Source organism: Poecilia formosa, unplaced genomic scaffold (assembly GCF_000485575.1).
Source record: "Poecilia formosa unplaced genomic scaffold, Poecilia_formosa-5.1.2 Scaffold472, whole genome shotgun sequence".
Classification (NCBI taxonomy): Eukaryota; Metazoa; Chordata; class Actinopteri; order Cyprinodontiformes; family Poeciliidae; genus Poecilia; species Poecilia formosa.
Window position 1 is genome coordinate 272,110 of NW_006800411.1, and position 23,497 is coordinate 295,606.

At 35.7% G+C, this 23,497-nt stretch overlaps 3 protein-coding genes across 3 annotated transcripts in view; all 3 read right to left on the reverse strand.

Annotated features, from left to right (window-relative positions):
* Window positions 1-11,912, reverse strand: part of LOC103156254 (trichohyalin-like) — a 110,519-nt gene extending 98,607 nt beyond the window's left edge. The window contains exon 1 of the mRNA XM_016664172.1: window positions 11,642-11,912. Within this exon, the coding sequence (XP_016519658.1) occupies window positions 11,642-11,732 (91 nt within the window). The 5' untranslated portion in view covers window positions 11,733-11,912. The remainder of the gene's footprint in view (window positions 1-11,641) is intronic.
* Window positions 11,913-12,927: 1,015 nt separating this feature from the next.
* LOC103156259 (gastrula zinc finger protein XlCGF52.1-like) lies at window positions 12,928-19,099 on the reverse strand. Its single transcript, XM_016664175.1, has 3 exons — window positions 18,853-19,099; window positions 13,887-15,182; window positions 12,928-13,843 (listed from the first exon to the last, which is right to left on the reverse strand). The coding sequence occupies exons 1-2, from the start codon at window positions 18,914-18,916 to the stop codon at window positions 13,936-13,938; spliced, it is 1,311 nt and encodes a 436-aa protein (XP_016519661.1). The 5' UTR covers window positions 18,917-19,099; the 3' UTR covers window positions 12,928-13,843; window positions 13,887-13,935.
* An 828-nt stretch (window positions 19,100-19,927) lies between these two features.
* Window positions 19,928-23,391, reverse strand: LOC103156260 (zinc finger protein OZF-like). The gene is made up of 2 exons (XM_007578248.2): window positions 23,150-23,391; window positions 19,928-22,999 (listed from the first exon to the last, which is right to left on the reverse strand). The coding sequence occupies exons 1-2, from the start codon at window positions 23,349-23,351 to the stop codon at window positions 21,738-21,740; spliced, it is 1,464 nt and encodes a 487-aa protein (XP_007578310.1). The 5' UTR covers window positions 23,352-23,391; the 3' UTR covers window positions 19,928-21,737.
* Between the last annotated feature and the right edge of the window lie 106 nt (window positions 23,392-23,497).

Here is a 23,497-nt window from a genome sequence, read left to right on the forward strand (position 1 = left end):
TATTATGCAACACTCTGCACTTAAACATTCCTGCAATTTTCTGCAGTAGCATTCAACATTCACCTTGTGTTATAGTTACTTTTTAAGCCATTAAACAAACAAGTATTAGGTAAATTAGTTTCAGCATTAAAAGAAAGTAATATTTAACAAGACAGCTGCAGGAAAAAAAAAGAGAAAAACAATACAACTAAGACAAGATACACACCAAATTATTGAAGACAATAATCACACAGACTATGTACAATCAAGAATAATAAATTCACAAAAAAATTTACAGTGAATATTAAAATGTTCTGTTAAGTTCAAAGGTATTTTAGTTTATGCGAAAAGCTTTAACATAGCTAAAATAAGGCTGGTTAAAATGTGAAACAAATAACAGCATCAGTTTCAATCTAGTTTTGCTTTAAACCTGCTAAAGATCTTTTTGTATGTTAATATATTTGAGAATGCAAAGCCACTAAGAAAAAAATTACAATTAGTACACAAAAGTACTTTGTGTATTTGGTAATACATGCATTAAAGTAAATCCCATCAACCCCACTCACTCTGTATGCAGTACAGAACAACACAAATCAATCCCTCCAGTCCAATCTTATTAGAATGTTCTGGAAAGGAGTCGATGTCCGGTCAAACTCTCCCAATGTCTCCCATATTGAATGGAGAAGTCTTTCAGGGATGTAGAATGACAGCAGCAAATAGATCAACATTTGTCTATTAGACTCCGTAGATTTACAGTTTTAAAGGATGAACTTTTTTCACTGCAGAATATGCCAGCAAAAGACAAACTATTGCTCAGAGATGCACATCTCTAAGTATCCAGATGTCAAGATCCAAACAATTACATTTAATACATTAAACAATTTCTTCATTTTAACAAGAAAGTCCTTCAGTCTATAACTAGTTTTTATTCAGATGACTTTTACAATGAACTTTAACACAGCTCACACATGAAAAACACTTCTACGCCTTTTCACCAGTGTGACTTCTCATGTGACGTGTTAAACTCCGTTTTTCACAAAAACTTTCACCACAGGTCACACATGAAAACGGCTTTTCACCTGTGACTCCTCATGTGCCCATTAATATGATGTTTTAGACGAAAGCACTTCCCACAGATCACACACACAAAAGGCTTTTTACCTGTGTGAATCATCATGTGCTGAGTTAAACCTAGTTTTCCACTAAAACATTTTCCACAGGTCTCACATGAAAACGGCTTTTCACCCGTATGAGTTCTCTTGTGAACATTGAGAGTACATTTAAAAACAAAACGCTTTTCACAGATCACACACACAAAAGGCTTTTCACCTGTGTGAATCTTCATGTGGTCAGTTAAACGATTTTTTAGACTAAAGCTTTTTCCGCAGGTCTCGCATGAGAAGGGATTGTCACCGGTGTGAATCTTCATGTGCTTAGGTAATTGGCATTTTTGACGAAAACACTTTCCACAGTTCACACACAAAAACGGCTTTTCCCCTGTGTGAATCGTCATGTGCTGAGTTAAATTACATTTTAGACGAAAACATTTTCCACAGGTCACACATGTAAACGGCTTCTCACCAGTGTGAATCGTCATGTGACAAGTTAAAATCTGTTTGGTACAAAAACCCTGTCCACAAGTCACACACACAAAAGGCTTTTCACCAGTGTGACTCCTAATGTGACCAATTAAAGTCCGTCTGACAGGAAAGCTTTTACCACAGGTCCCACATGAAAACGGCTTTTCACCAGTATGAGTTCTCAGGTGAGCACTGAGAGCAGATTTTAAAGTGAACCGTTTTTCACAGATCTCACACATAAACGATTTTTCAACTTTGTGAATCATCATGTGCTGAGTTAAAAGCTGTTTCTGATGAAAACTTTTACCACAGGTCTCGCATGAAAACGGCTTTTCACCTGTGTGAATCCTCATGTGCCGAGTTAATTGAGATTTTACTGAAAAACATTTTTCACAGTTGAGACATGAAAACGGCTTTTCACCGGTGTGAATCCTCATGTGATAAGTTAATGCCTGTTTGTCAGAAAAACTTTTACCACAGGCCTCACATGAAAACGGCATTTCACCTGTATGAGATCTCATGTGAACATCGAGAGAATATTTTACAGTGAAACTTTTTCCACAGTTCACACAGGAAAAAGGCTTTTCACCTGTATGAGTTCTCGTGTGAACACTGAGAGCAGATTTTAAAGCGAAACACCTGTTACAGATCACACACATAAAAGGCTTTTCACCTTTGTGAATCGCAATGTGCTGAGTTAAAAGCTGTTTTTGATGAAAACATTTTCCACAGGTCTCACATGAAAACGGTTTTTCACCTGTGTGAATCCTCATGTGCTGAGTTAATTGAGATTTTACTTTATAACATTTTTCACAGTTCACACATGAAAACGGCTTTTCACCCGTATGAGTTCTCATGTGAGCATCAAAAACGGATTTGAAAGCAAAACGCTTTTCACAGACGCCGCATGAGAAAGGTTTTCTTCTTCCCCGATTTTGGTTCTCAGCTTCAGCAGCTTCCTGGAAGATGACACTGTCATCTTGGTTCATCTGCAGAGGTTCTGGCTCGTCCTGGTCCAGAGTGGAAATCCTCTCCTGGCTATGAACTTTATGTTCCAGGCAATCTGGACAAGAAAACAGAAAAAAAAGAGGAATTGTTAACTTTATTGTTGACCTCAATAAACATGCCATTTATTAAAGTAAATGACCGAAGACTTTCCGCATGCAAGACTAAAAGGAACAAAATAACACACTTGAAAATTCAGGATTGCAGACAGACAGATCAGTTGACATTTGGAAAATTATTAAATGACCAGATTTTCATAAATTATTTATTTATTTATTATGAAATCATTCAGTGTCAGCATTAATGGTATTTTTAGATCTTATTTATTTTTGAGCTATCCTTTATTTTTATTACTTTGAAATATGTTAACATTTATTTTTAGTCCACTTTATATTTTGCTGTTTATTTACCAAGTTTATTTGTATGTTGCCAATTGTTTTATATTATATATTTATTATTAACCTTTATATTTTGCTGTTTATTTACAAAGTTTATTTGTATGTTTCCAATTGTTTTATATTATATATTTATTAAGATTAACTTTAGAACTGTGGGTCTATTTTCTCTAAATAAAGGAACTGGTATAAGACCAGCATACACTGGGTTGGCCTGTTGGTTTCCACTAGAGAAGGAGAGGAAACAAAAGTTTTTTTCTTTATTTGCTCGTCAAACTGGAAAAAAAAATAAATCATAAAAGCAACCTTCAAGTCACCATTTTAAAATTATCCCAGTTTGCTTTCCCAAACTTCCATCTCCCCGGAGTTTCTACCTGGCCTTGCTCTGTATCTATTCCTACACTGATCACTCCCCATTGTGCATTCTTTAAATACTCTCCATTTGCAAATATCAGCAATAGATTGAGAAACCAAAGTCAGATCAATGGCAGACTCCTTACCCCTTATAAAGTCCACCAGAATACCTACTCCATTATTTAAAATGACCAATCCATTTTCTTCAATCATCTCTTCTAAAATCCCTCCATTATAATCATCTTGATCTCCCCATAAAGTGCTGTGTACTGAAGTCCCCACACCAAACTATTTTCCCTCTCCAGTATTCTAGGATTGTTTCAAGTTTTAACTTTTCTAATTGTTTACACAGATTGTAATAATTTATTATTTTAATATTCTCATCATCTGTCCATATTTCTACAGCAGTAAGTTCTAAGTCTGATATCATTTGGAGCTGAATACTTTTTATGTTTTCCTTTATGAATACGGCACAACCTCCTCCATTCCCATTTATCCTGTCTTTACATAAAACTGAATAACCATGAATATTAAACTGCTATGATGGCTTGAGCCATGTTTCCTGAATGCATATTATATCTGGTTTTGTATTTAGGTTATTAGTGAAGCCTTTAAGTTCCTGACTATTTGCTATTAGACTGCGACCGTTCCATTGTAATATTAGAATTATGTGACAGTTTGAGAAGCCTGTTTCCTTCCTCCTATTCTTCTTCTTTGGGATTTTATGACTGTCGGTATTCACATTGTTGCATTACCGCCCCCTTCTGGATAATACGAGCATATCAGGTGAAATATCTTGCCCGAGGACTCAACAACTGAGACGGATGGTGGGGCGTGACTATCAGAGCTACCCAAAAATCCGTCCTACCTTGCGGTAATGCGCACATCGACGTTACGTCACATACCGTTTACTCAGCAGATTTCTTAAAAATACGTCCTACCTGTGGAAATTTTGTTTCATGCGTTTTATTTCATTGCAAATTACATTAAGTTTTATTTAATTTATTTTATACTTGGGTTTCATCAAGCCTTCATGTTTTTAGTTTACATAACAGGGAGCTTCTAAATATATTTATAATCTTTAATTTTCTCTCTGCAAATTCGTTCAACAAGTTATTACTTGGCAGTTAATCAGGACAAAATACATTATGTGGGCTTTTTTGTCCCTATGCTTTAAAATATTTTAGTTTAATAACACTCTATTACTAAATTTTGTTAAATAGATGTTTGTAGCGATAATAGATTGAAGCTGTGTAGCGGTGTAATATTAGTGTACATTAATCATATCCTATGATTTCAGGTGCACAGTGGACACTTTGTGGCTGCGCTGCATTTAATAAAGTCTGTCATCCATGTTGGAGATATTTACTTTTTATTTCTATTAAACTTGGAGTTAAATTTTATGTTAATTGTTTATTTTGGAATTTGTTTCTTTACTTTTATAAGTTAGATAGAAAGAACTGTGGGTGTCATGATGTAAGATGAAGTGGATCCAAATTACGAAAGGCGTAAAGTTCTGTTGATGTTTTAATAAGAAAATTCTCCAAATTTGGAATGAAATAAACATAATCTAAAAAAACCCGGCCAACCAAGACAGCAGAGATGCAGGAAGTTTAACAGGAGAAAACGAGTTGAGGTGACGAACTGCCGACTGAAACTGAGAGGCTTAAAGGGATCCAAGAGTCGTTGAACATGTTGGCCTAAATATGTTTTAATTTTCCTATTTACTAAAAAAATGGCTGCTTGTGATACACCAAAACACAATTATTTCAAAAAGTTTATATAATTTGTTATACGTTTCATCCATGGAGGTCTCCATCTTTCCACCTGTTGGGTTGATGATGCGTTTTAATCCATCCTGTACTGGAATCTACAGAGTAAACACAGGAAGGCTAACTTCACCTGAGCTCTTGTTTATCATATTGTACTGGACTGGTGTAATGTTAGATAATGACACAATGTGTGACTGTTGGCTGTAATTAAAAAACAAAAAATAACTGTGAGGTGAATCTGGATCATCTCCCACATGAAACATAAAGGAGCAGCAGTGGGAGCAAGTCGGAGCCGAACAGAACTTCCAAAGGACCAACATATGTGCTCTCAACATTTCTCTCCACAAGAGAAGTTTGTACAAGTAAAACTGACAAAGACTCCAACAGGTGATTGTTGCCTTAATCTATTAAGTCTTTCATTTAAGGTTTCCCATCCCTTTGAACTAATTGGGATGGACCTCATTGGAAAACTTGCCGAAACAAAATCTGGACACAAATATATTTGTGTCATGATTGACTATTTCACAAAGAGCCACAAGCTTATCCACTGAAGAACAAATCGCCACCTGAAGTTACGGAATGCATAATTACGTTTGTGCATCAGCTTGAGGCCCCAAAAGGGATTTTGATGGACCAAGGAAGAGAATTTGTAAATTCTGTAAGTATTTGTTTTCAATATCTTAGAGAAATTTAACACTATGAATGTCCTCCTTTACACTATTTGTTTCGATATGCTGTTTAAAGCAGGTTATTTTGTTATAGCTATTTGTTCGTAAATTTTCAGATAAACCAAGAAGTGTGCAAAGTTCTCAATATTAAACGAAGTCTGTGTTCCCCATACCACCCCCAAAGTAACGGGTTGGCTGAAAAAATGAATGGGACCCTTCAAAGGTGAGTACTATCTCTAATACATACATTTTCAAAGAAAGATCACAAAACAATGTGTGTATTTGGTAAAATACTTACAAAATTGTAAGAAATCATTTGTTGTGTGTGACATATTACACCTTTCTTGTGAGCTCTGAGTACGGTTGTGGACGGCCATCCATACACCTGGGATGATCTTCAGGTTGGTGCTTTGGTATCAACTAAAGCTTTTTTGAAGGAAAATTTTATTTACAAAGACAAATTTATTCTATTTGTTTTATTTATTTTTATTTGAAATGTCTTCCAGTTGCAGTGTTAAATGTTCATTATAATGTAAAGTTTACTATCTTTCAGATTATGTTGTTGCATTATTATTTTGCCATTAACATTTTATTACTTACCTCTCCCGACCCCACTAAGGGACAAGGGTGTAAAGAAAAGGGATGGATGGATTTTATTTCTTAAAAAAGGTCTCAAAACAACAATAATATCGTTTATCAAAAATCTAAATGTTATTGTGACAAGCCTACAAACATATGATATATAGTGTATTAGTTTATTACTAGGGATGGCATAGTTACTTTGAAAGAGTAATTTGATTACTCGTGCAAAATTGAACCATCAGCTAGAAAATGTGCATCTCTTTTCCCTCCATCGTTTACTTTAGTGTCGCTGGTGTTACACATGAAACGTATCTCCCCAAGGAAAAAGAAGAAAGCAACAATATGTGTTTAAAAAAAAGTACTAACACAGAGTGACTTGGAAACTTTAATCTGAATATTGGATTGTAAATAGTAACACGTTAGATTACAAGTTACAAGGGGTCAGATTAGACCAACGCGTTGATGAAACCATTGTTTGACATTTTAGCTCAAGCTATTTACGGATCTTTCAGGTTTCCAATACGTCTCCCCCCAATGATAAACTTGTTCCTACGCCCTTGTGCTCTGCTGTGACATCAAGGGGACAATATATGTAAAATAGGCAACATGAAGCCTTACAATGAATAAACAAGTAAAAGATGTTTGATACATAAATTCTGATTAATCTGGTTGTATGAAACAATGGCTGAATCAAAAAGAAAACTGGAAACAAACAGGAGAGAGAGAGTTGAGATTTGCTTGTTACTCGCTATGTGGACAACGATTTATTACTAAAAAATAAAAACTATAACTGCTCAGATTCAGGTGAGTTCTCTGTTTTACGTGCTTCATAAAAATCCTCCTGGATTACTCGACACATCACTAATGAAAAAATAGGTTTTGTTATTTGCTTGTCAAACTGGGAAAAATAAACTATAAAAGCAATCTTAAAGTTTTTTGGACATTGAACTTCTTTTATCTACGTATGAAGCATCACCTCAGTGCAGCAGTGGCTTATTGGTTGGACTTTTATAGGATATCTGGTTTGACAAACAATCGCCCCTACAATTTATTACAAATTATTACATTTTACAGCTACTAGCACCGCTATTATTAGTTTATGTTGCTAGCTTTACTAACCTTGCTCTGCATTGTTCACATTTCTCCTGTTTTCAAAAGTAAGACTCGGTAGTTAAAGGAGGAGAGCCGTAAGAAGGTCACTGGCTCCATTTTCTCTCTACATAAATAAGCCATTCTCACAGCGTCCCTGCCAGCATGCCTAGGTGGGCCCCATGTGGGGAAAGGAGGGCAGACCATGTGGGTCCCATAAGGGTTTGTCCGCGGGTTCCACGATGGCCCCACATGGGTTTGCCCATGTAGGGCCAGAGCCCACATGGGCCCTATATGGTGATGGCCCCAAATGGGTTTGTCCATTTAGGGCCCATGTAGCGCCCATGTGGGCTGTGGCCCTACATGGGCGCTACATGGGCCCTAACACGGGTCCCACCTAGGCATGCTGGCTGGGGTCATTGTGTTGTCTGCGTTCATTTACACGTTAACAAAACATTTATACGGGAGGGGAACAGTTACTAAAATGATCTTCATACAGAAAGCTTCTACATTTAGACATTAACCTGCATCCAAACGCTGGTGTTTCCTACCTATTCGATGTAAGATTATCCGGGGAGTCCGGGAGAAATCCAGCAGTCTGCGCTGATCGTCCATCTCTTCCTCCGACTTGACGATGATTTCTTTAAACTCCGTGAAAGTTTCTTCAGCAGCAGTTAACCGCTCGTTGAGAAACTCGTTTAAGCTGGACTGAAGATATTTTTAGAGAAACATTCAACAGGACAGACCGCGTCCTGTCGTCTTCTTCTTCTTCTTCTTCTTCTTTGGGGTTTTATGACTGTCGGCTTCCATGTTATTACATTACCGCCACCTTGTGGATCATACGATCATCACATCTAAAGAGTTCTCATACAGTGCCACTTAAAGATGAACCAGTCACAGGGTTTTTTTCCTATAGATTTATTGAGAAAGTTCAACCATTTAATATGTTCCAGTTTTCTGTTCTATGATTTAAAAAAAAAAACACTTAGATTTACTTTTCTCTCCTGCATGCAACATTTAGATAATTTTTTGTCATGAGGGAAATGTGATAACCTTCAATAGCAGGAAATACAACACTCAAGAAAACTCCAAGTAGAAAACAGTTTGTTAAACAGAATCATTTTACACAATATCTTTTTCTGCTTCCTCATGTTTATAAATCAACTTTTATTTGTGTAGAATTTTTCCTAATATGTTAATTTATTTGAAAACACCAAATACCCCAAAACTAGTTTTGAAAAAGTAATTAAGTGCTTTTTACTCAACATATGTTTACTTAAGGTTAGAGTAGATTTTTACTCAGTTACAAAGTATCTATGGCAACAAGCTTTACTGAATTGAGTAGTTTTTTAATTCTCTAGGCTTCTATTGTTTCACATTATAAATTTAGCATAATTTCACAAGTGGTGGGTGTTAATTTTTCCCCCATGCTTCTCATCTGTGTGGCATCTCATGTGCTTTGTTAAAGAACATTTCCGAATGAAACCTTTTCCACAAGTTAAACATGAAAAAGGTTTCTCACCTGAATGATTTCTCATGTGAACAGTTAAATGGCATTTTTCATTGAAACCTTTTCCACAAGTCAAACACCAAAAAGGCTTCTTATTTCTGTGAATTATAATATGACGACGTAAAACACGCTTTTTACTGAAACTTTTTCCACAGGTGACACATGAAAAAGGCTTTTCACCTGAGTGAATTCGCACGTGCTCCAGAAAAAGATATTTGAATACAAAGCATTTTTTGCAGGTCACACATGAAAATGGCTTTTCACCTGTGTGAATCGTCATGTGCTTAGTTAAATACTGCTTTTGACTAAAACATTTTCCACAGGTTTCACATGAAAACGGCTTTTCTCCTGTGTGAGTTCTCATGTGAGCATCAAAAGCAGATTTGAAAGCAAAACACTTTCCACATGTCACACATGAGAAAGGCTTTTCATCTGTGTGAATTGTCTTGTGTTTATTTAAATACTTTTTTAAACTAAAACCTTTTCCACAGGTCTCGCATCTGAACGGTTTTTCACTTGTGTGAGTTGTCATGTGATCATTGAAAGCAGATTTGAAAAGGAAACATTTTCCACAGGTCTCGCATGTAAACAGTTTTTCACCAGTATGAGTTCTCATGTGAACATTGAAAGCGGATTTTAAAGCGAAACGCTTTTCACAGATGACACATGAGAAAGGCTTTCGTCTTTCCTGATTTTGTTTCTCAGATTCAGCAGCTTCCTGGATGATGACTTGGATCCCTTTTGTTTCTGATTCAGTTTGGTATGTTTTCTCATAAACAGGACTAGTCCTGAATGCATCAGTCTCCTGTTTTAGGGTCACCTCTTCATCAGCCTGACTGCAGTAAACTTCTTTTTCTTCCACTTTTATCTGCCTGTGTTCTAGATCCTCTTGCTCTTCTTTAATCTGCAGAAATCCTGGGTCTTCCTGTTCTTGTTTCACCTGCAGCGGTTCTAATTCCTCCTGGTTACAGAGCTCCTCCTTATAAACGTTATGCTGCAGGCAATCTGGACAAAAAAACAGAAACAAAATGGAGTTGTTAACATGACCCAGGTGTTAAATCCAAAATCTGTCTCCTCATCTCCTCTCCGTCTGCTCTGCATTTGTTCTTACAGTTAAAATTTCACGATATTTCTAATCCAACCAGTAGTTGTTCTTGCGATTTTGCTACCAAGCTGCTACAGCCAATCGCTGTCAGTTTTCAGGGCCTCATGTGGGCTACTGCAGCCTATCAGCATAGCATGTTAGTGTGAGCAGAAATATCAGTGACATAGAGGGACACCAACCATAACCCGAGCTGTGAAGACTATGGAGTTGGTGTGAACTGAAGGGAGAGAGGAGTTGGGGAAATATTGATGGGTTTCAACTATTTGTGATGAATATTTCTTTTGGTTTATTTATTCTTTGTTTTGTTTTCTCATGCACGCTTTGATTCTTCAATGGCCATTCGAACAAATTTCATTGTTTAGTTTACTTAGGATCCATGTTTAGCTACAGCAATGTTGCAAATCTCTGTATTTACATGTGAGGGAGCTAGAAAGAAAATGAAACACCACTGACTTCTTATGCTGCATTCCAGTTGGACTTGGAACTGGGAAATTCAAACTTTCCATACGGAAAAATAACCTTGAACGCCATCTGAATTCGGATTTCAAACCGGGAACAACTCTGACTACCCCCAGTTACGACTTGTAACGAGGTGGACTTCGTGCCTCAGCATAGCCGCTCTTCAAATCAACAGCAGTAAGATGTGGTGGAATGGAAACGTTTATTTTACAAGATACATGTAAAAGTGCGACTAAAATCAATGTTGCATGCATCGCCTGCAAGTCTATACTGAAAAAATTAACAGCTTAAAATGATGTTTGTAAGAGCTATAGAGAACAACGTTTATGGGCATTGTCATGTTGAAATTCTGATTTCTTAAAGCTGCAGAATGTTACTTTTACTTAAAAAAAAGTACAAGTTATTTTAAAGACATTACAAACATGTAATGTCTTTTACATATTTGTGTAAACTGTCACTATTTTGTGACATCCCAATATGAGACAGATAATCTGTGAAAAAATAAATCAAGCTCCTACTCCTTCCAGTGATACTTCTGCCGTCTGAAGAAATGTGCAGCTCCTGGTCAAAAACAACCAGTGAGAGCAAAAAGTGTCTTAGTGCTGTCAATCAAGCTCATGTACATGCAGCAAAATGTGCTAATGGCAGAGAAAAAAAAATTACTTTCCCAAGCAAAATGTTTATTTGCCATCATAATTGGCCACGCTAACTTGCCTGAGCAGTCATGGAAGGCTCATTTGTGGAAAACCAGTTGTAGTGTTGCGCCTCCACAAGAATGATTGACAGCTTGCGTCAGATCCTCGTGCTGGTTGCGATTGGTTCTGAAGGAGCAGTGTATGTGTGCAGATGACAGCAGGGGGAAGGCAAAGGAGTCCGGTTTTACAAAAGATTATCTGCCTTATATTGTACTGTGATAGTTTTAACAAATATGTAAAGAACATTTTTTTTATAAGTTTCATACTGCAGAACGCTGACGCGGCACTAGCTCCATTGGTTCCATTTTCTCTTTACACCAATAAACCCTTATAACAGGGTAACTGTGATGTTTGCGTTCATTTTCCTGTTAACAAAACACTTATACGGGAGGGGAACAGTTACTAAAATGATCATTATTCACAAAGCTTCAGATATTAAGACCTTAACCTGCATCCAAACGCTGGCGTCTCCTATCTATTCGGTGTAAGATTATCTGGGGAGTCCGGGAGAAATCCTGATCGTCCATCTGTTCCTTCATCTCTTCCTTGACGATGATTTCTTTAAAACTCTGTAAATGTTTCTTCAGCAGAAATTAACCGCTCACTCACAAACTCTATTTGAAGCTGGAATGAAGACATTGTTTTAGAAGAAACACTCGAACGTTCAACCAAGCAAACCATCCACCGTTTTCTTCTTCTTCTTCTTCTGCTTCTTCTTCTTCTTCGGGGATATGACTGTCGAAATTCATATTGTTGCATTGTCGCCACCTTCTGGATCATATGATCATCACGTCTAAAGATTTCATATTCAGTGCCAGTTCTCAAAAAAAAAACAAAAAAAAAAAACACTCTAAATATTGTCTTTCCCTTCAGATTTGCTGAAATAAACGCAGCATTATATATGGAGGACCAAAACTGATATAATTAAGAATATGTTCAGAAATAAATAAGCATATCATTAATTCTTCTTTATTTAATCACATTTCCAGTAATAACCTTTATTTAGTTATTCACTCATTCAGTAAATACACAAATAAATAAATATGGTAATTATTATTATTGCAAAGGTGATTAAATAAAGAAGCCAATTAATAACATATCTTACTTATTGAGAATTTGTTTCTTCATTTCTTCTTAATTATGTCAGATTTGTTCCTCCTTAACATTGAACCTCGGCTCCCTTATACTCCGCAAACCTCGGGAAATATCCTGATTCCTATTTCCAACATCCCACAAAAATGTTTCAGTTTCTTCATAACTACACCAAATCAGAACCAAGAGCATGCTTTCCCATACTAAAGCATAACAGGAAGATATATTAATTCTACACTTACTCATCTCTTATCCTTCTGTTGTCCCTCTGCTGAAAACTCATGGATCTTGTATAAATGCCTTTTTGATGCATTAGCTCTCTTTAGCTGCCACTGCTTTGTGTTCCTTAAAAATAGCTTCAGTATTTGAACACATTTACCTCCATATCAACATTTATTTTTTCATAACTTTGTTTATTTGCGTAAAATTAGAAAAAAGGTGGGCTTTTTTATGCTTTCTGTATAAACGGCTGGTTTCAACTCTATGTACCAACAATCGGTCAATTGTGCATATATATAAATACTGTATATACAAACACACCCACCCACAATTATATATACATTCATACCTACACACTATATATATATATATATATATATATATATATATATATATAATGTACACATGCACATATACACGCTCTCATATGAAATATTATACTTTAATAACTTTTGAAGATCTTAAACCTATATGTTCGAACACATACTAGTTTCAACATAGAAAAAAGGAGGAATCTTTCACAACCAGCTGCAGCAGAAAATAACAAAATTAATAACAGTTGTCAATTAGAACTGTAAAACAACAAAGAAACTTAAATTCCCAGTTAATGAAAACATTAGTACAATCAAGAACAATCAATGCATGAAAATTAGGTTGCAGTGAATTTCAGACTTTTATTTAAAGCAAGAATGTGTTTGTTCCATAAGTTTTTAATAGCTAGAGACTGGTTATGATTTTAAACCAATAACAGCATCTGTTTGAATCTTTTTGTTTTATTTAAAGACCAACCTATCACCGTTGTGTTTTTAAGTTTCATGTTGAACAGCAAACTGCACAAAATCTGAGAATTTTACAAGAATTATACACACAAGTTGTCATATCAACGTGAGGTTTATGAACCAACAACAATCAAGCCCTCAGGTGTATCACTGTTTTTTTTTCCTAATAACTTTTTACAGTTAACCTTAATGTAGGTCATACATGAAAAATATTTCTCAAATTATGATTTACTTGTCCTTCCTTATTGGAGCATTTAGGAATTTTCTTTAATCAAGGAAAGGTGATATGCAAACCACTTTTGCACTTTAAAAGTTGTTTAACACCATCTCTATGCCCTCCCTGTGTTTAGAAATAACTTTATCTTGTCTTTATTTTTGAATTTTAGAGCAGCAAAAATCCAGCAAAAGCCCTTGAATCCTGTTACTGGATACACTGAAGACTATGTTAAGGTTAGGAATAAAATTAAAAATTAGGCCATATTTTTTTTCCTACATTTTGTGTGTTAATTGTTTTTAACAATTTAACTTGGAGATCACTAAATATCCCATAACCCATCTGGTATTAAATTGACTAAATATTTTCAATGGATGTTTTCGGTAACTTACTTTTGATGAGTAGATTTTTACCCAGTTAAAATGTCTCTGTTGAGAGTCAACCATGATTCTCATTTGTGTGGCTTCTCATGTGCCGAGTTAAGCCATTTCTCTTGGTGTAAACTTTTCCACAAGTTAAACATGAAAAAGATTTCTTACCTGCATGAATTGTCATGTGACTTGTTAATGTCTGTTTAGAATTGAAACCTTTTCCACAATTTAGGCAACAAAAAGGTCTCTCACTTCTGTGAATCATCATGTGCTGAGTTAAATGCTGTTTTTGACTAAAACTTTTTCCACAGTCCACACATGAAAACGGCTTTTCACCAGTGTGAATCTTCAGGTGTTGAGTTAAACCAACTTTGTGACGAAAACCTTTTCCACAGTTCACACACGAAAAAGGCTTTTCACCGGTGTGAATCATCATGTGCTGAGTTAAACCCTGTTTTTGACTAAAACTTTTTCCACAGTTCCCACATGAAAACGGCTTTTCACCAGTGTGAATCTTCAGGTGTTGAGTTAAACCAACTTTGTGACGAAAATCTTTTCCACAGGTCAGACATAGAAAAGGCTTCAACCCAGTGTGAATCATCATGTGATTTGTCAATTGGATTTTTGTAGTGAAATGCTTGGCACAGGTAATACATTGAAAAGGCTTCTCGCCTGTATGAACTCTGATGTGAACAGTTAGATCATTGTTATAAATGAAATCTTTTCCACAATGGACACATAAAAAAGGCTTCTCACCTGTGTGCCTTCTCATATGACGAGTCAAATAACATTTTGAACTGAAATTCTTGCCACAAGTAACACATTGAAAAGGCTTCTCAACCATATGAGCTGTCATGTGAACAGTCAAAGAACGTTTTGCACTGAAACCTTTTCCACAGTTCACACATTCAAAAGGCTTCTCACCTGTGTGATCTCTTACATGAGGATTTAAGTGATCTTTTCGGCTGAAACGTTTCCTACATGAGACAGGTCTCTCACATGTCTTTTTTGATATCTTTTTAGTCAAGTCACTATTTCGAGGAAGATATTCATGACCTTTCTGTTTTGAATTTTCACCATGCTGTTTGGTTTTCTGATCCCTCTTAGGTTTCTTTTCTTCACCTCTTTTTGCTCCAAAGTCTATGGGATTGCTTCTTTCCCAATTTTGGTTCTCAGGGTTTGGTTCTTTCCCCGAAACGTTGTTGAGTCCATTTGCTTCTTTTATCTGCAGGGGTTCTAACTCCTCCTGGTCCAGAGCGAAACTCCTCTCCTCGTTACATAACTTCTCATTATAAATGGTGTGCTGTAGGCAGTCTGACCAAGAAAACAGAAAAAAAGAGGATTTGTCGAATGCATTCAAGTAAATGAGAGCAAACTTTAATCTTAAGTACAGAAACCAACAAATAAACACATATTTATCTTTAACTTAAGTGACATTTGGAGAAGTCCCAAATGACCTTTTTTATTATTTTGTTCTCATATTTTGTATAATTCTTTTTACATATGAAATTATTTACTTTAGTTGTTATTGCTGTTATTATTTTAAAGTTTATTTCATTATTTCTAGGTATTTATTTCAAATGATTATTACATTTTACAACTAATTATTTTCTATGGCTTATTTTACGAGACCTGTGTTGCATGTTTCCTGTTCCACTGGTTTTCTAATGAAAGTCTCTGTACTTGCAAAGAGAGGAAAGAACAAAGCTGAAGTTGGCTTTTGGTTCTGGAAGCGGCTAAAGAGTGATGTCACCTAATTGTTCACCATCTTCAGCACCTTTAATCTGCTTAAAGAGCAGAATGTATGAAACCAAGTTTGTAATTTATTTGATTTGTGAACCTTCAAAAATGAGGGATTTCAGAACTATTTTGCATCTGGAACACATTAGAACACAACCGCAACTGCAATCAAATCTACATTATTTGTAACATTATCCTTCTTCTGCTATTAGCTTTTTATTAAACACAGAAAGTATTCCTACAACAGTGACCACTTACACTGAGCCAGGTTCTGGTCCTCCTGGAGGTTTCTTCAAGGTAGTAAAAAAAACTTAAGTGGCACTGCTGTTTAGCCATTTCTCCAATCAGAAGCCAACTTCAGTTTTGTCGGGAAAGCAATAAAAAAATAAAATAAAACACAGGTCTTATGCCACATTACTGTTGTACTCCCAGTCAGAAAAATCAACTGGAACGCCCTCCGATTTTGGATTTCATGCTGAAAAACTGGGAGCAACTCAGATTTATAGTCGCGCTTTCAGAGGTGTGCGTTGAGGAAGCAGTGAGAACGATTTATCTTTGTGAACAAAGGATTATGTGAATTACATCTCAACACGCTACCCAGTGTGTGGCTCTGTGTCTCCTGTAAAGTTTATGTATGTGTTCCCAGTTGGCCGGTGCATTAGTGGTTAACAAACCAGCGCTAAACTCATCTCGCAGGTTCAGCCCAGTGAGGAGTTTTCGCACTCGCCTCCTAGTCACGCATCATGCTGGTTTCATAATATTTTATTATTATTTCTCCGGTTAGGTGATGCATCAAACCGTATCAAATTATTCACTTAGTCAGCCAGAGTCAATGCGTGCAGAAATCTGAAAAACTCGTCCCATAAAGTTGAGCAACCAAAACAGTTTCTGTGGCGTTAATTAAAAACTCAACAGACACGAAATGGAAGAGCTATTAAAGTCACATTAGCAGCATTTAATTAAATGTCCCGTTTGTTGCACATCTTTGCGCACAGTGGAGCAGATTTAACTCATCCTGCAGGGCCGGTCCAAGGCTATATGAGGCCTTGAGCAGAATTTGACTTAGGGGCCCCTCTTGCTGCTAAAAACATCAGGACCTCTAACAGCTTCTGTGTTAGATTTAGTGAAATCTGGGAGAAGCAATCAGTTATAATTGCAGTTTACTAATATGAATTTGTGAACAAACACAGCTCAAACTCAAAGACTATACTCACAGCATCAGATTGTTGCTATGGTAACAAAACAATCTAACTATGAATATTGTTCTTTGAACTTTTACAAATTACATGTCAGCTCCTTAAAATCTTATATTTAAATGTTAAACACTTTAAAATCTTTTAATTTATGTATGCTGAAGCCATTACATAAAATTTAGCGACATTTTACTAATAAAATGGCCGAGAGCACATTACTTCTTCTATTAAACTTGGTTAATAAGAGGGGTTTAGTTGGAGTTCTCATTTTTATTGTTTGGAATAAACCAAAATACTTTCTAGGCCAAATAAACTGAAAAAAGTCTTAAATGCTAATTAAGACAAAAAAATTGCTTCTTTATTGTTTAATTTATTTCAGAGCAGTTTAAAACAACGTACTGATAAAACTCTTTAAATTCTTAATGAATTCTTAAAATTAAACAATACTGAACAACTTCTCAGTCCATCCAGGATTTTGAAATTGTTTTTGTGATTATTTGCAATAAAAATCAAACAATTAATAGTTCTAATTTAGAAATAATTACAATATTAGAGCTTATGTGTGTGCAACTTTTTGTTACTTGCCATATAAAAATGCACTGTAATCTGACAGAAATTAATAATATGGTTATTAATTTAAATATATTTCCATTGACAATTTTGAAAATGTAAAGATTTGTTAAGGCTGAGGCAGCTGTTTCATACAAGTAAGAAAGTTGGCAACAATTAAACCAAAGTATTGTTGACGATTTTTGTGAAAATAAAACTGCAATAAACTCACAATTATGCATTAGTTTGAAAAGTGTGGGGATTTGTTGATTTTGCATGAATTCCCACAATATTTCGCAAAAATCCTGAGGAACTCATTGTCATAATCTGGCACAAAAAAAATACATCAAAACATAAAACACTTGATTTGACTGATAAAATAATATTTAAGCACATTGTTATCTTGACAGTTGGCCCCAGAGGGCCACATAAAAAGGCTAACGTGCTTTCATGTCGTTAGGTTTGGTTTGTAGTGGCGTTTGCTATTCAAACCAACTCTTTCACGTGTCAGAACAGAACAATAACTACACTTAACCTGTTGAAATATAGTAAAAACATCAAAGACAGAAAAAAGCTTTATATTTCCACAAAGATTTTTTTTAAATTTTCTATCAAAAAACAAAGAAATTTCTGAGCTCCAAAACTTAAAAATTTGCAAGACATTTTTAAATTAACCTCAGAAATGTTCGAGAAATGTCCATGTTTTTTCTATTAGGATTAGTTCATAATATTACTCAGGTAAAAGTAAAAAGTACAATGCAGTAAAATAATTATTAAGTACATTTCCCCCCAAAAAAAGTTACTCAAAAGGACTATTCAGAGTTATTTGCTGATTTCTAACACAAATAACGAGAGCAGCCTGCCTCGGTCGCACAGATGCAAAAACAGCGGGAACTTCTTCTTTTCTATTATGGCGGATTGCAAGCAACGTTGTGTAGCAAGCAACGTTGTGTAGCAAGCAACGTTGTGTAGCAAGCAACGTTGTGTAGCAAGCAACGTTGTGTAGCAAGCAACGTTGTGTAGCAACACTACATCATTAAATCATTTTTTATTTATTTTGTATTACTTAGATGAATATAGAATACATTCTTTAATCTGTAAATATCCACTATGTTTTTTTCAGGTAATGTTCCTTTAAAACTACGCGATTACATCTTAGCGTTTAAAGGGGTCTCGGGAATTTATTTTTATTTTTTGCTTAACGTTAACAGATTTAACGGTTGAAAAATCGCGGGGTTCAAAGGGCACACATTCAGAAAGTGAGCTTAGCTAGACGCTGCTTACTCCGCGCCAACTCCGAGTTCCCGCTTCGCCCTAGTTTCAACGGTTCCATTTTCTTTCTACATTAAAAAACGGTTTTAACATTCTAACTGTGATATCTGCGTTCATTTCATGTTAACGAAACTTATACACGGAAAGGAAACAGTTACTAAAATGGTCCCCACAAAGAAAGATTCAGATATTACGACATTAACCTGCATCCAAACGCTGGTGTTTCCTACCTATCCGGCGTAAGATTATCCGGGGAATCCGGGAGAAATCCAGCAGTCTACGCTGATCATCCATCTCTTCCTCTGATTTGACGATGATTTCTTTAAACTCTGTTAATGTTTCTTCAGCATCAGTTAACTGCTCGTTGTAGCTGGACTAAAGACATTTTTTTTTTACATGAAGCAGTCCCACATTCAACCAGAATGACCGTTACACGCCCTCTTCTTCTTTTCTGTTTTTTTTTTTTTTTTTTTTTTTTTTTCTGTCGGCATTCATCGCCCCCTTCTGGGTCATCCGATCATCACATCTAAAGATTTCTCATACAGTGCCAGTTCTCTCCAAGAGCCGTAAGATATTCTCTTCCACTTTATCCAAATAAAGCAAATACAATATTAAACCTCAGCTACACAGTAGTCTGCGATTCCATGAGTAGTTATAGTAGTAGTAGAAGTAATAATAATAATAATAATAATAATAATAATAATATAATTCTCTGAGTCATATTTCCTACATCCTGCTAACATTTTTCACAGTTTCTTGAACAATACACCAAATATGAATATGCAGGATTTTTTCCCATATTAAAAAGTAACAGAAAGAAATTTTAATTCTACACATAATTATCTCTTATCCCTCAGCTGTCCCTCTGCTGTAAACTCATATTTATTCTGAATCCTGTATACATTCCTTTTTTGATGCATAATCCCTCTGTAGCTGGCACTGCTTTGCGTAATTATGCTTTAAACTTCCTATTTAATAAATTTAAGTTTATATCAACTTCAGTTTGATGTAATTTAAGTTGATATGTGTTGATGTGTTTTTATTTCATGTGGTGTACGTAAACTAATGATTTCTACTCTCTTTACAGTCAGTAAGTTGTGTATATATATCTGTACTTTACTGTCAAAACATTTTTTAGCTGTAATTAATATGAAGCTGTTAAAAATGGTCAACATTGATGCCTCTTGCCTTGAGGTGTTAAATCTTCTAAAAAAAGAAGCACTAAAAAAACAATAATGTTGAGCCAAAAGTCATCCTGACCCCTCCCCCCCCAAAAAATTGCATTAAATAAAAATGTACTCAAAATGGGATTTGCACAGTGTAGCTTTAGACAGTAAAGAGTTCACAGGTGCATTGCTGCCATCTACTAGCTTTAAGTACAGGGTGGTACATAAACAAAAGCACCTCAAATCTCTCTCTCAAAAAAAATATTACACTTTAATTACTTTCTAAGTACTTAAACATATATCCGTCTACATACACAAAAAATATTAATACTTTAAAAGTAAAAGTACTCTAACAGAAAAAGAATAGCAAAAAATAGCATTTTTTTTCTCAGTTGCTTTGGAGCATTTCTCAGAACAGAACTGAAATTCTCAAAACTACTTGTCCAATCTCCAAATCATTGCACCGCTTGTATACATAAAAAAAACATTTTCTCATTTCTGTGAACACATTGCAAAATACAATTTCCTGCCTTTTTCTTTATTTTGATCAAGATGTTATATGGATCTTTGTTGAATTGTCTCGGCCTCTACAACATTTAAGTGTAACTTCATCTTATTAGTGTTAGCATGCAAAATGTCAGGTGTCACGTATATTTTTGTATAAAATTAATAAGATTTATTTTCTTTCCTGAACTATTAATTTGCTCCCAGGTGAATCCTGACTTTCTTCAACAAAGGCAAATGTGTGAAGCATTAGCTTAACCAGTTTTCAAGTCATGAACAGTTAAGTGGGGAGTATAGGAGGTAGGAGACTAAACAAAAATTTAATTTTTCTCTGCATGTAAGTCTGCCTTATGTTCCCATTTCTATTTTTCTTTGTTTTCTGCTTCCTGTATCACAACGACGTGTCTGTGAACAGAACCGAGAAATCATAAATGTGAATCTTGTCCAGTCTCTTGCCACTGGTCTCCCCTAATTACATTTTACAACATGACATCAGAACTTTAACCATAGTTTACAGCAGAACATCCCTTCAGAGAACAATGCAATATTCACAACATGACTAATCAATTTGATTCGCATCCGTACACAACGAAACAATGACTTGACATTCTGAGGCACAGACATATTCATTGACACAAATATTTACCTTTGAGAGACAAAACTAAGGACTTTGAGAAAGAAACTGGCTATTGCTGGCTGTCTTAACTGTTTGTACAAATTGTTTTGAGAAATGCACTTCCTGTTCTGCGAATGTAAGCGATGATTCAAGAAATGCACCAAAGTGACCGAGAAAAACTGGAAAACAAAAAAAGAATGGCATGCCCAATTATTGAAGACAACCACAGATCATTTGTACAATCAAAAACAATCAATGAATGTAAGAGTGAATTAGCTTTTAAATAGGTAGTCACACTGGTTATTAAAATAACAATTTTAAAAATGACAGAATCAGTTTCAATCTCACTTTAAAAACAAAACTACCACACTTGTGTTTCAATTTCACTGTGAACTGCAAACTACAGATTTTTTACTGGAAATGTCAAAGTCCCACCAAAATCAGAAAATTTTACAATAATCATGCTATTACAACTTCTGATCTATGAGGTTTATGAACCATCAAATGATCACGGTTGATCTTTTCCACAAACTAGAAATGTCTTTAACCTGTGCGAGTTCCTGAGGGAAGTGTTACTTTCCATATTTAGTTGAAACAATTTCTCCAGTTCATAGATAAGGAAGTCCTCCTATCATTCTGGTTTTTACCCAAATTATTTTACAGTAAACTTTATCATTATACATGAAAAATACTTCTCAAATTATGACTACTTTTCCATCCAAAGTGACGCATTTAGAGAGTATTTTCTTAAAAAGTTATTACAAGGTGACTAAGTACCTTTTAGTCAAGTATGTTTTAAATGACTTACTTGGACTAGAGTAGATTTTATTTAACTAAGCGCATGGCTTTTCATGTGCTTAGTTAAAGCATGCCTCCGACTGAAACCTTTTCCACAAGCTGAGCATGAAAAAGGCTTCTCACCTGTGTGAATCGTCATGTGATCAGTTAAGCTGCATTTCTGATTGAAACCTTTTCCACAAGTCAGACACTGGAAAGGCCTCTCGCCTGTGTGAATCAGCATGTGACGAGTTAAAATACCTTTTTGACTGAAACATTTTCCACAGGTCACACATGAAAAAGGCTTTTCACCAGTGTGAATCATCATGTGACTTGTTAAATTCTGTTTCTGAGCAAAGCTTTTTCCACAGTTCACGCAGATGTAAGGCTTCAACACCGAGTGACTCCTCATGTGAAGATTCACAGAATATTGATCAACAAACCGTTTTCCACAGGTCTTACATTGGAAAGGCTTTTCACCTGTGTGCCTTCTCACGTGAATAATCAAAGAACCTTTTGAAATGAAATGTTTGCCACATGTAATACACTGGAACTGCTTCTCACCTGTGTGAGCTTTCATGTGAACAGTTAGATTACTTCTTCTACTGAAACTTCTTCCACACTTCACACACAGAAATGGCTTTTCACCTGTATGAACTCTCATGTGAACAGTTAAGTCACTATTACAACTGAAACCTTTTCCACAGTTCACGCATAGAAGAGGTTTCTCACCAGGGCGGTCTGACATGTGACGATTTAATTTATCTTTTCGGCTGAAACTCTTCCTACTTGAGACAGGCCTCTCACATGTCTTTTTAGCCAAGTCACTACTTTGAGGAAGGTATTCATGATCTTTTTGCTTTGAACTGTCCCCATGCTGTCTGGTTTTCAGATGCCTCTTATGTTTCTTTTCTTCGTCTCTTTTTGCTCCAAAGTTATCATTGCTTCTTTCCTGATTTTGGTTCTCGGCTTCAGCAGCTTCCTGAAAGGTGACTTGGGTCCTGTTTGGTTCTGGTTCAGTGTGATGAGTTTGCTCATAATAGGCATCAGTTTCTTGTTTTAGTGCAAGCTGTTCTTCACCTTGACTGTAGCAAACTTCGTCCTCTTCCACTTTTATCTGCAAATAATCGAGTTCCTCCTGCTCTTCTTTTATTTGCTGATATCCTAGATCCTCCTGCTCTTCTTTAATCTGTTGGTATTCTGTATTTTCATCTTCTTGCTTCACCTGCAGAGGTTCTAACTCCTCCTGGTCCGGAGTGAAGCTCCTCTCCTGTTTACATGGCTCCTCCTTATTAATGTTATGTTGCAGGTGGTCTGGACAATAAAACAGATAAAAATAGGAGTCGTTAACTTCATCGAAGAAATCGTTTAAGACAGAAATCAACATATAAGCACACCTGAAAACTCAGGAGTGTAAACGGACAGATCAGTTGATATATTCATCCAAACGCTGGTGTTTCGTACCTTTTCGGTTTAAGACTATCTGGGATGTCCGAGTTAAATCCATCTCTTCCTCGGACTTGATGACGATTTCTTTAAACTCTGTGAATGTTTCTCCAGTATGAGTTAACTGATCGTTGATAAGCACTCGTTGAAACTGTACTGAAGACATTTTTTCTTTCTTTTTTTTACAGAAAACACTCGCACATTCGACAAAACAAACCATCCGTCTTCCGCTTTGTATTCTTCTTCTTCTTCGGGGTTTTATGACTGTCGGCATCAACATTACCGCCACCCTCTGGATTATATGATAATCACATCGAAATGTTTCTTAACATGACCAATTTTCCACAAAAAACGTAAAGTCTTTCA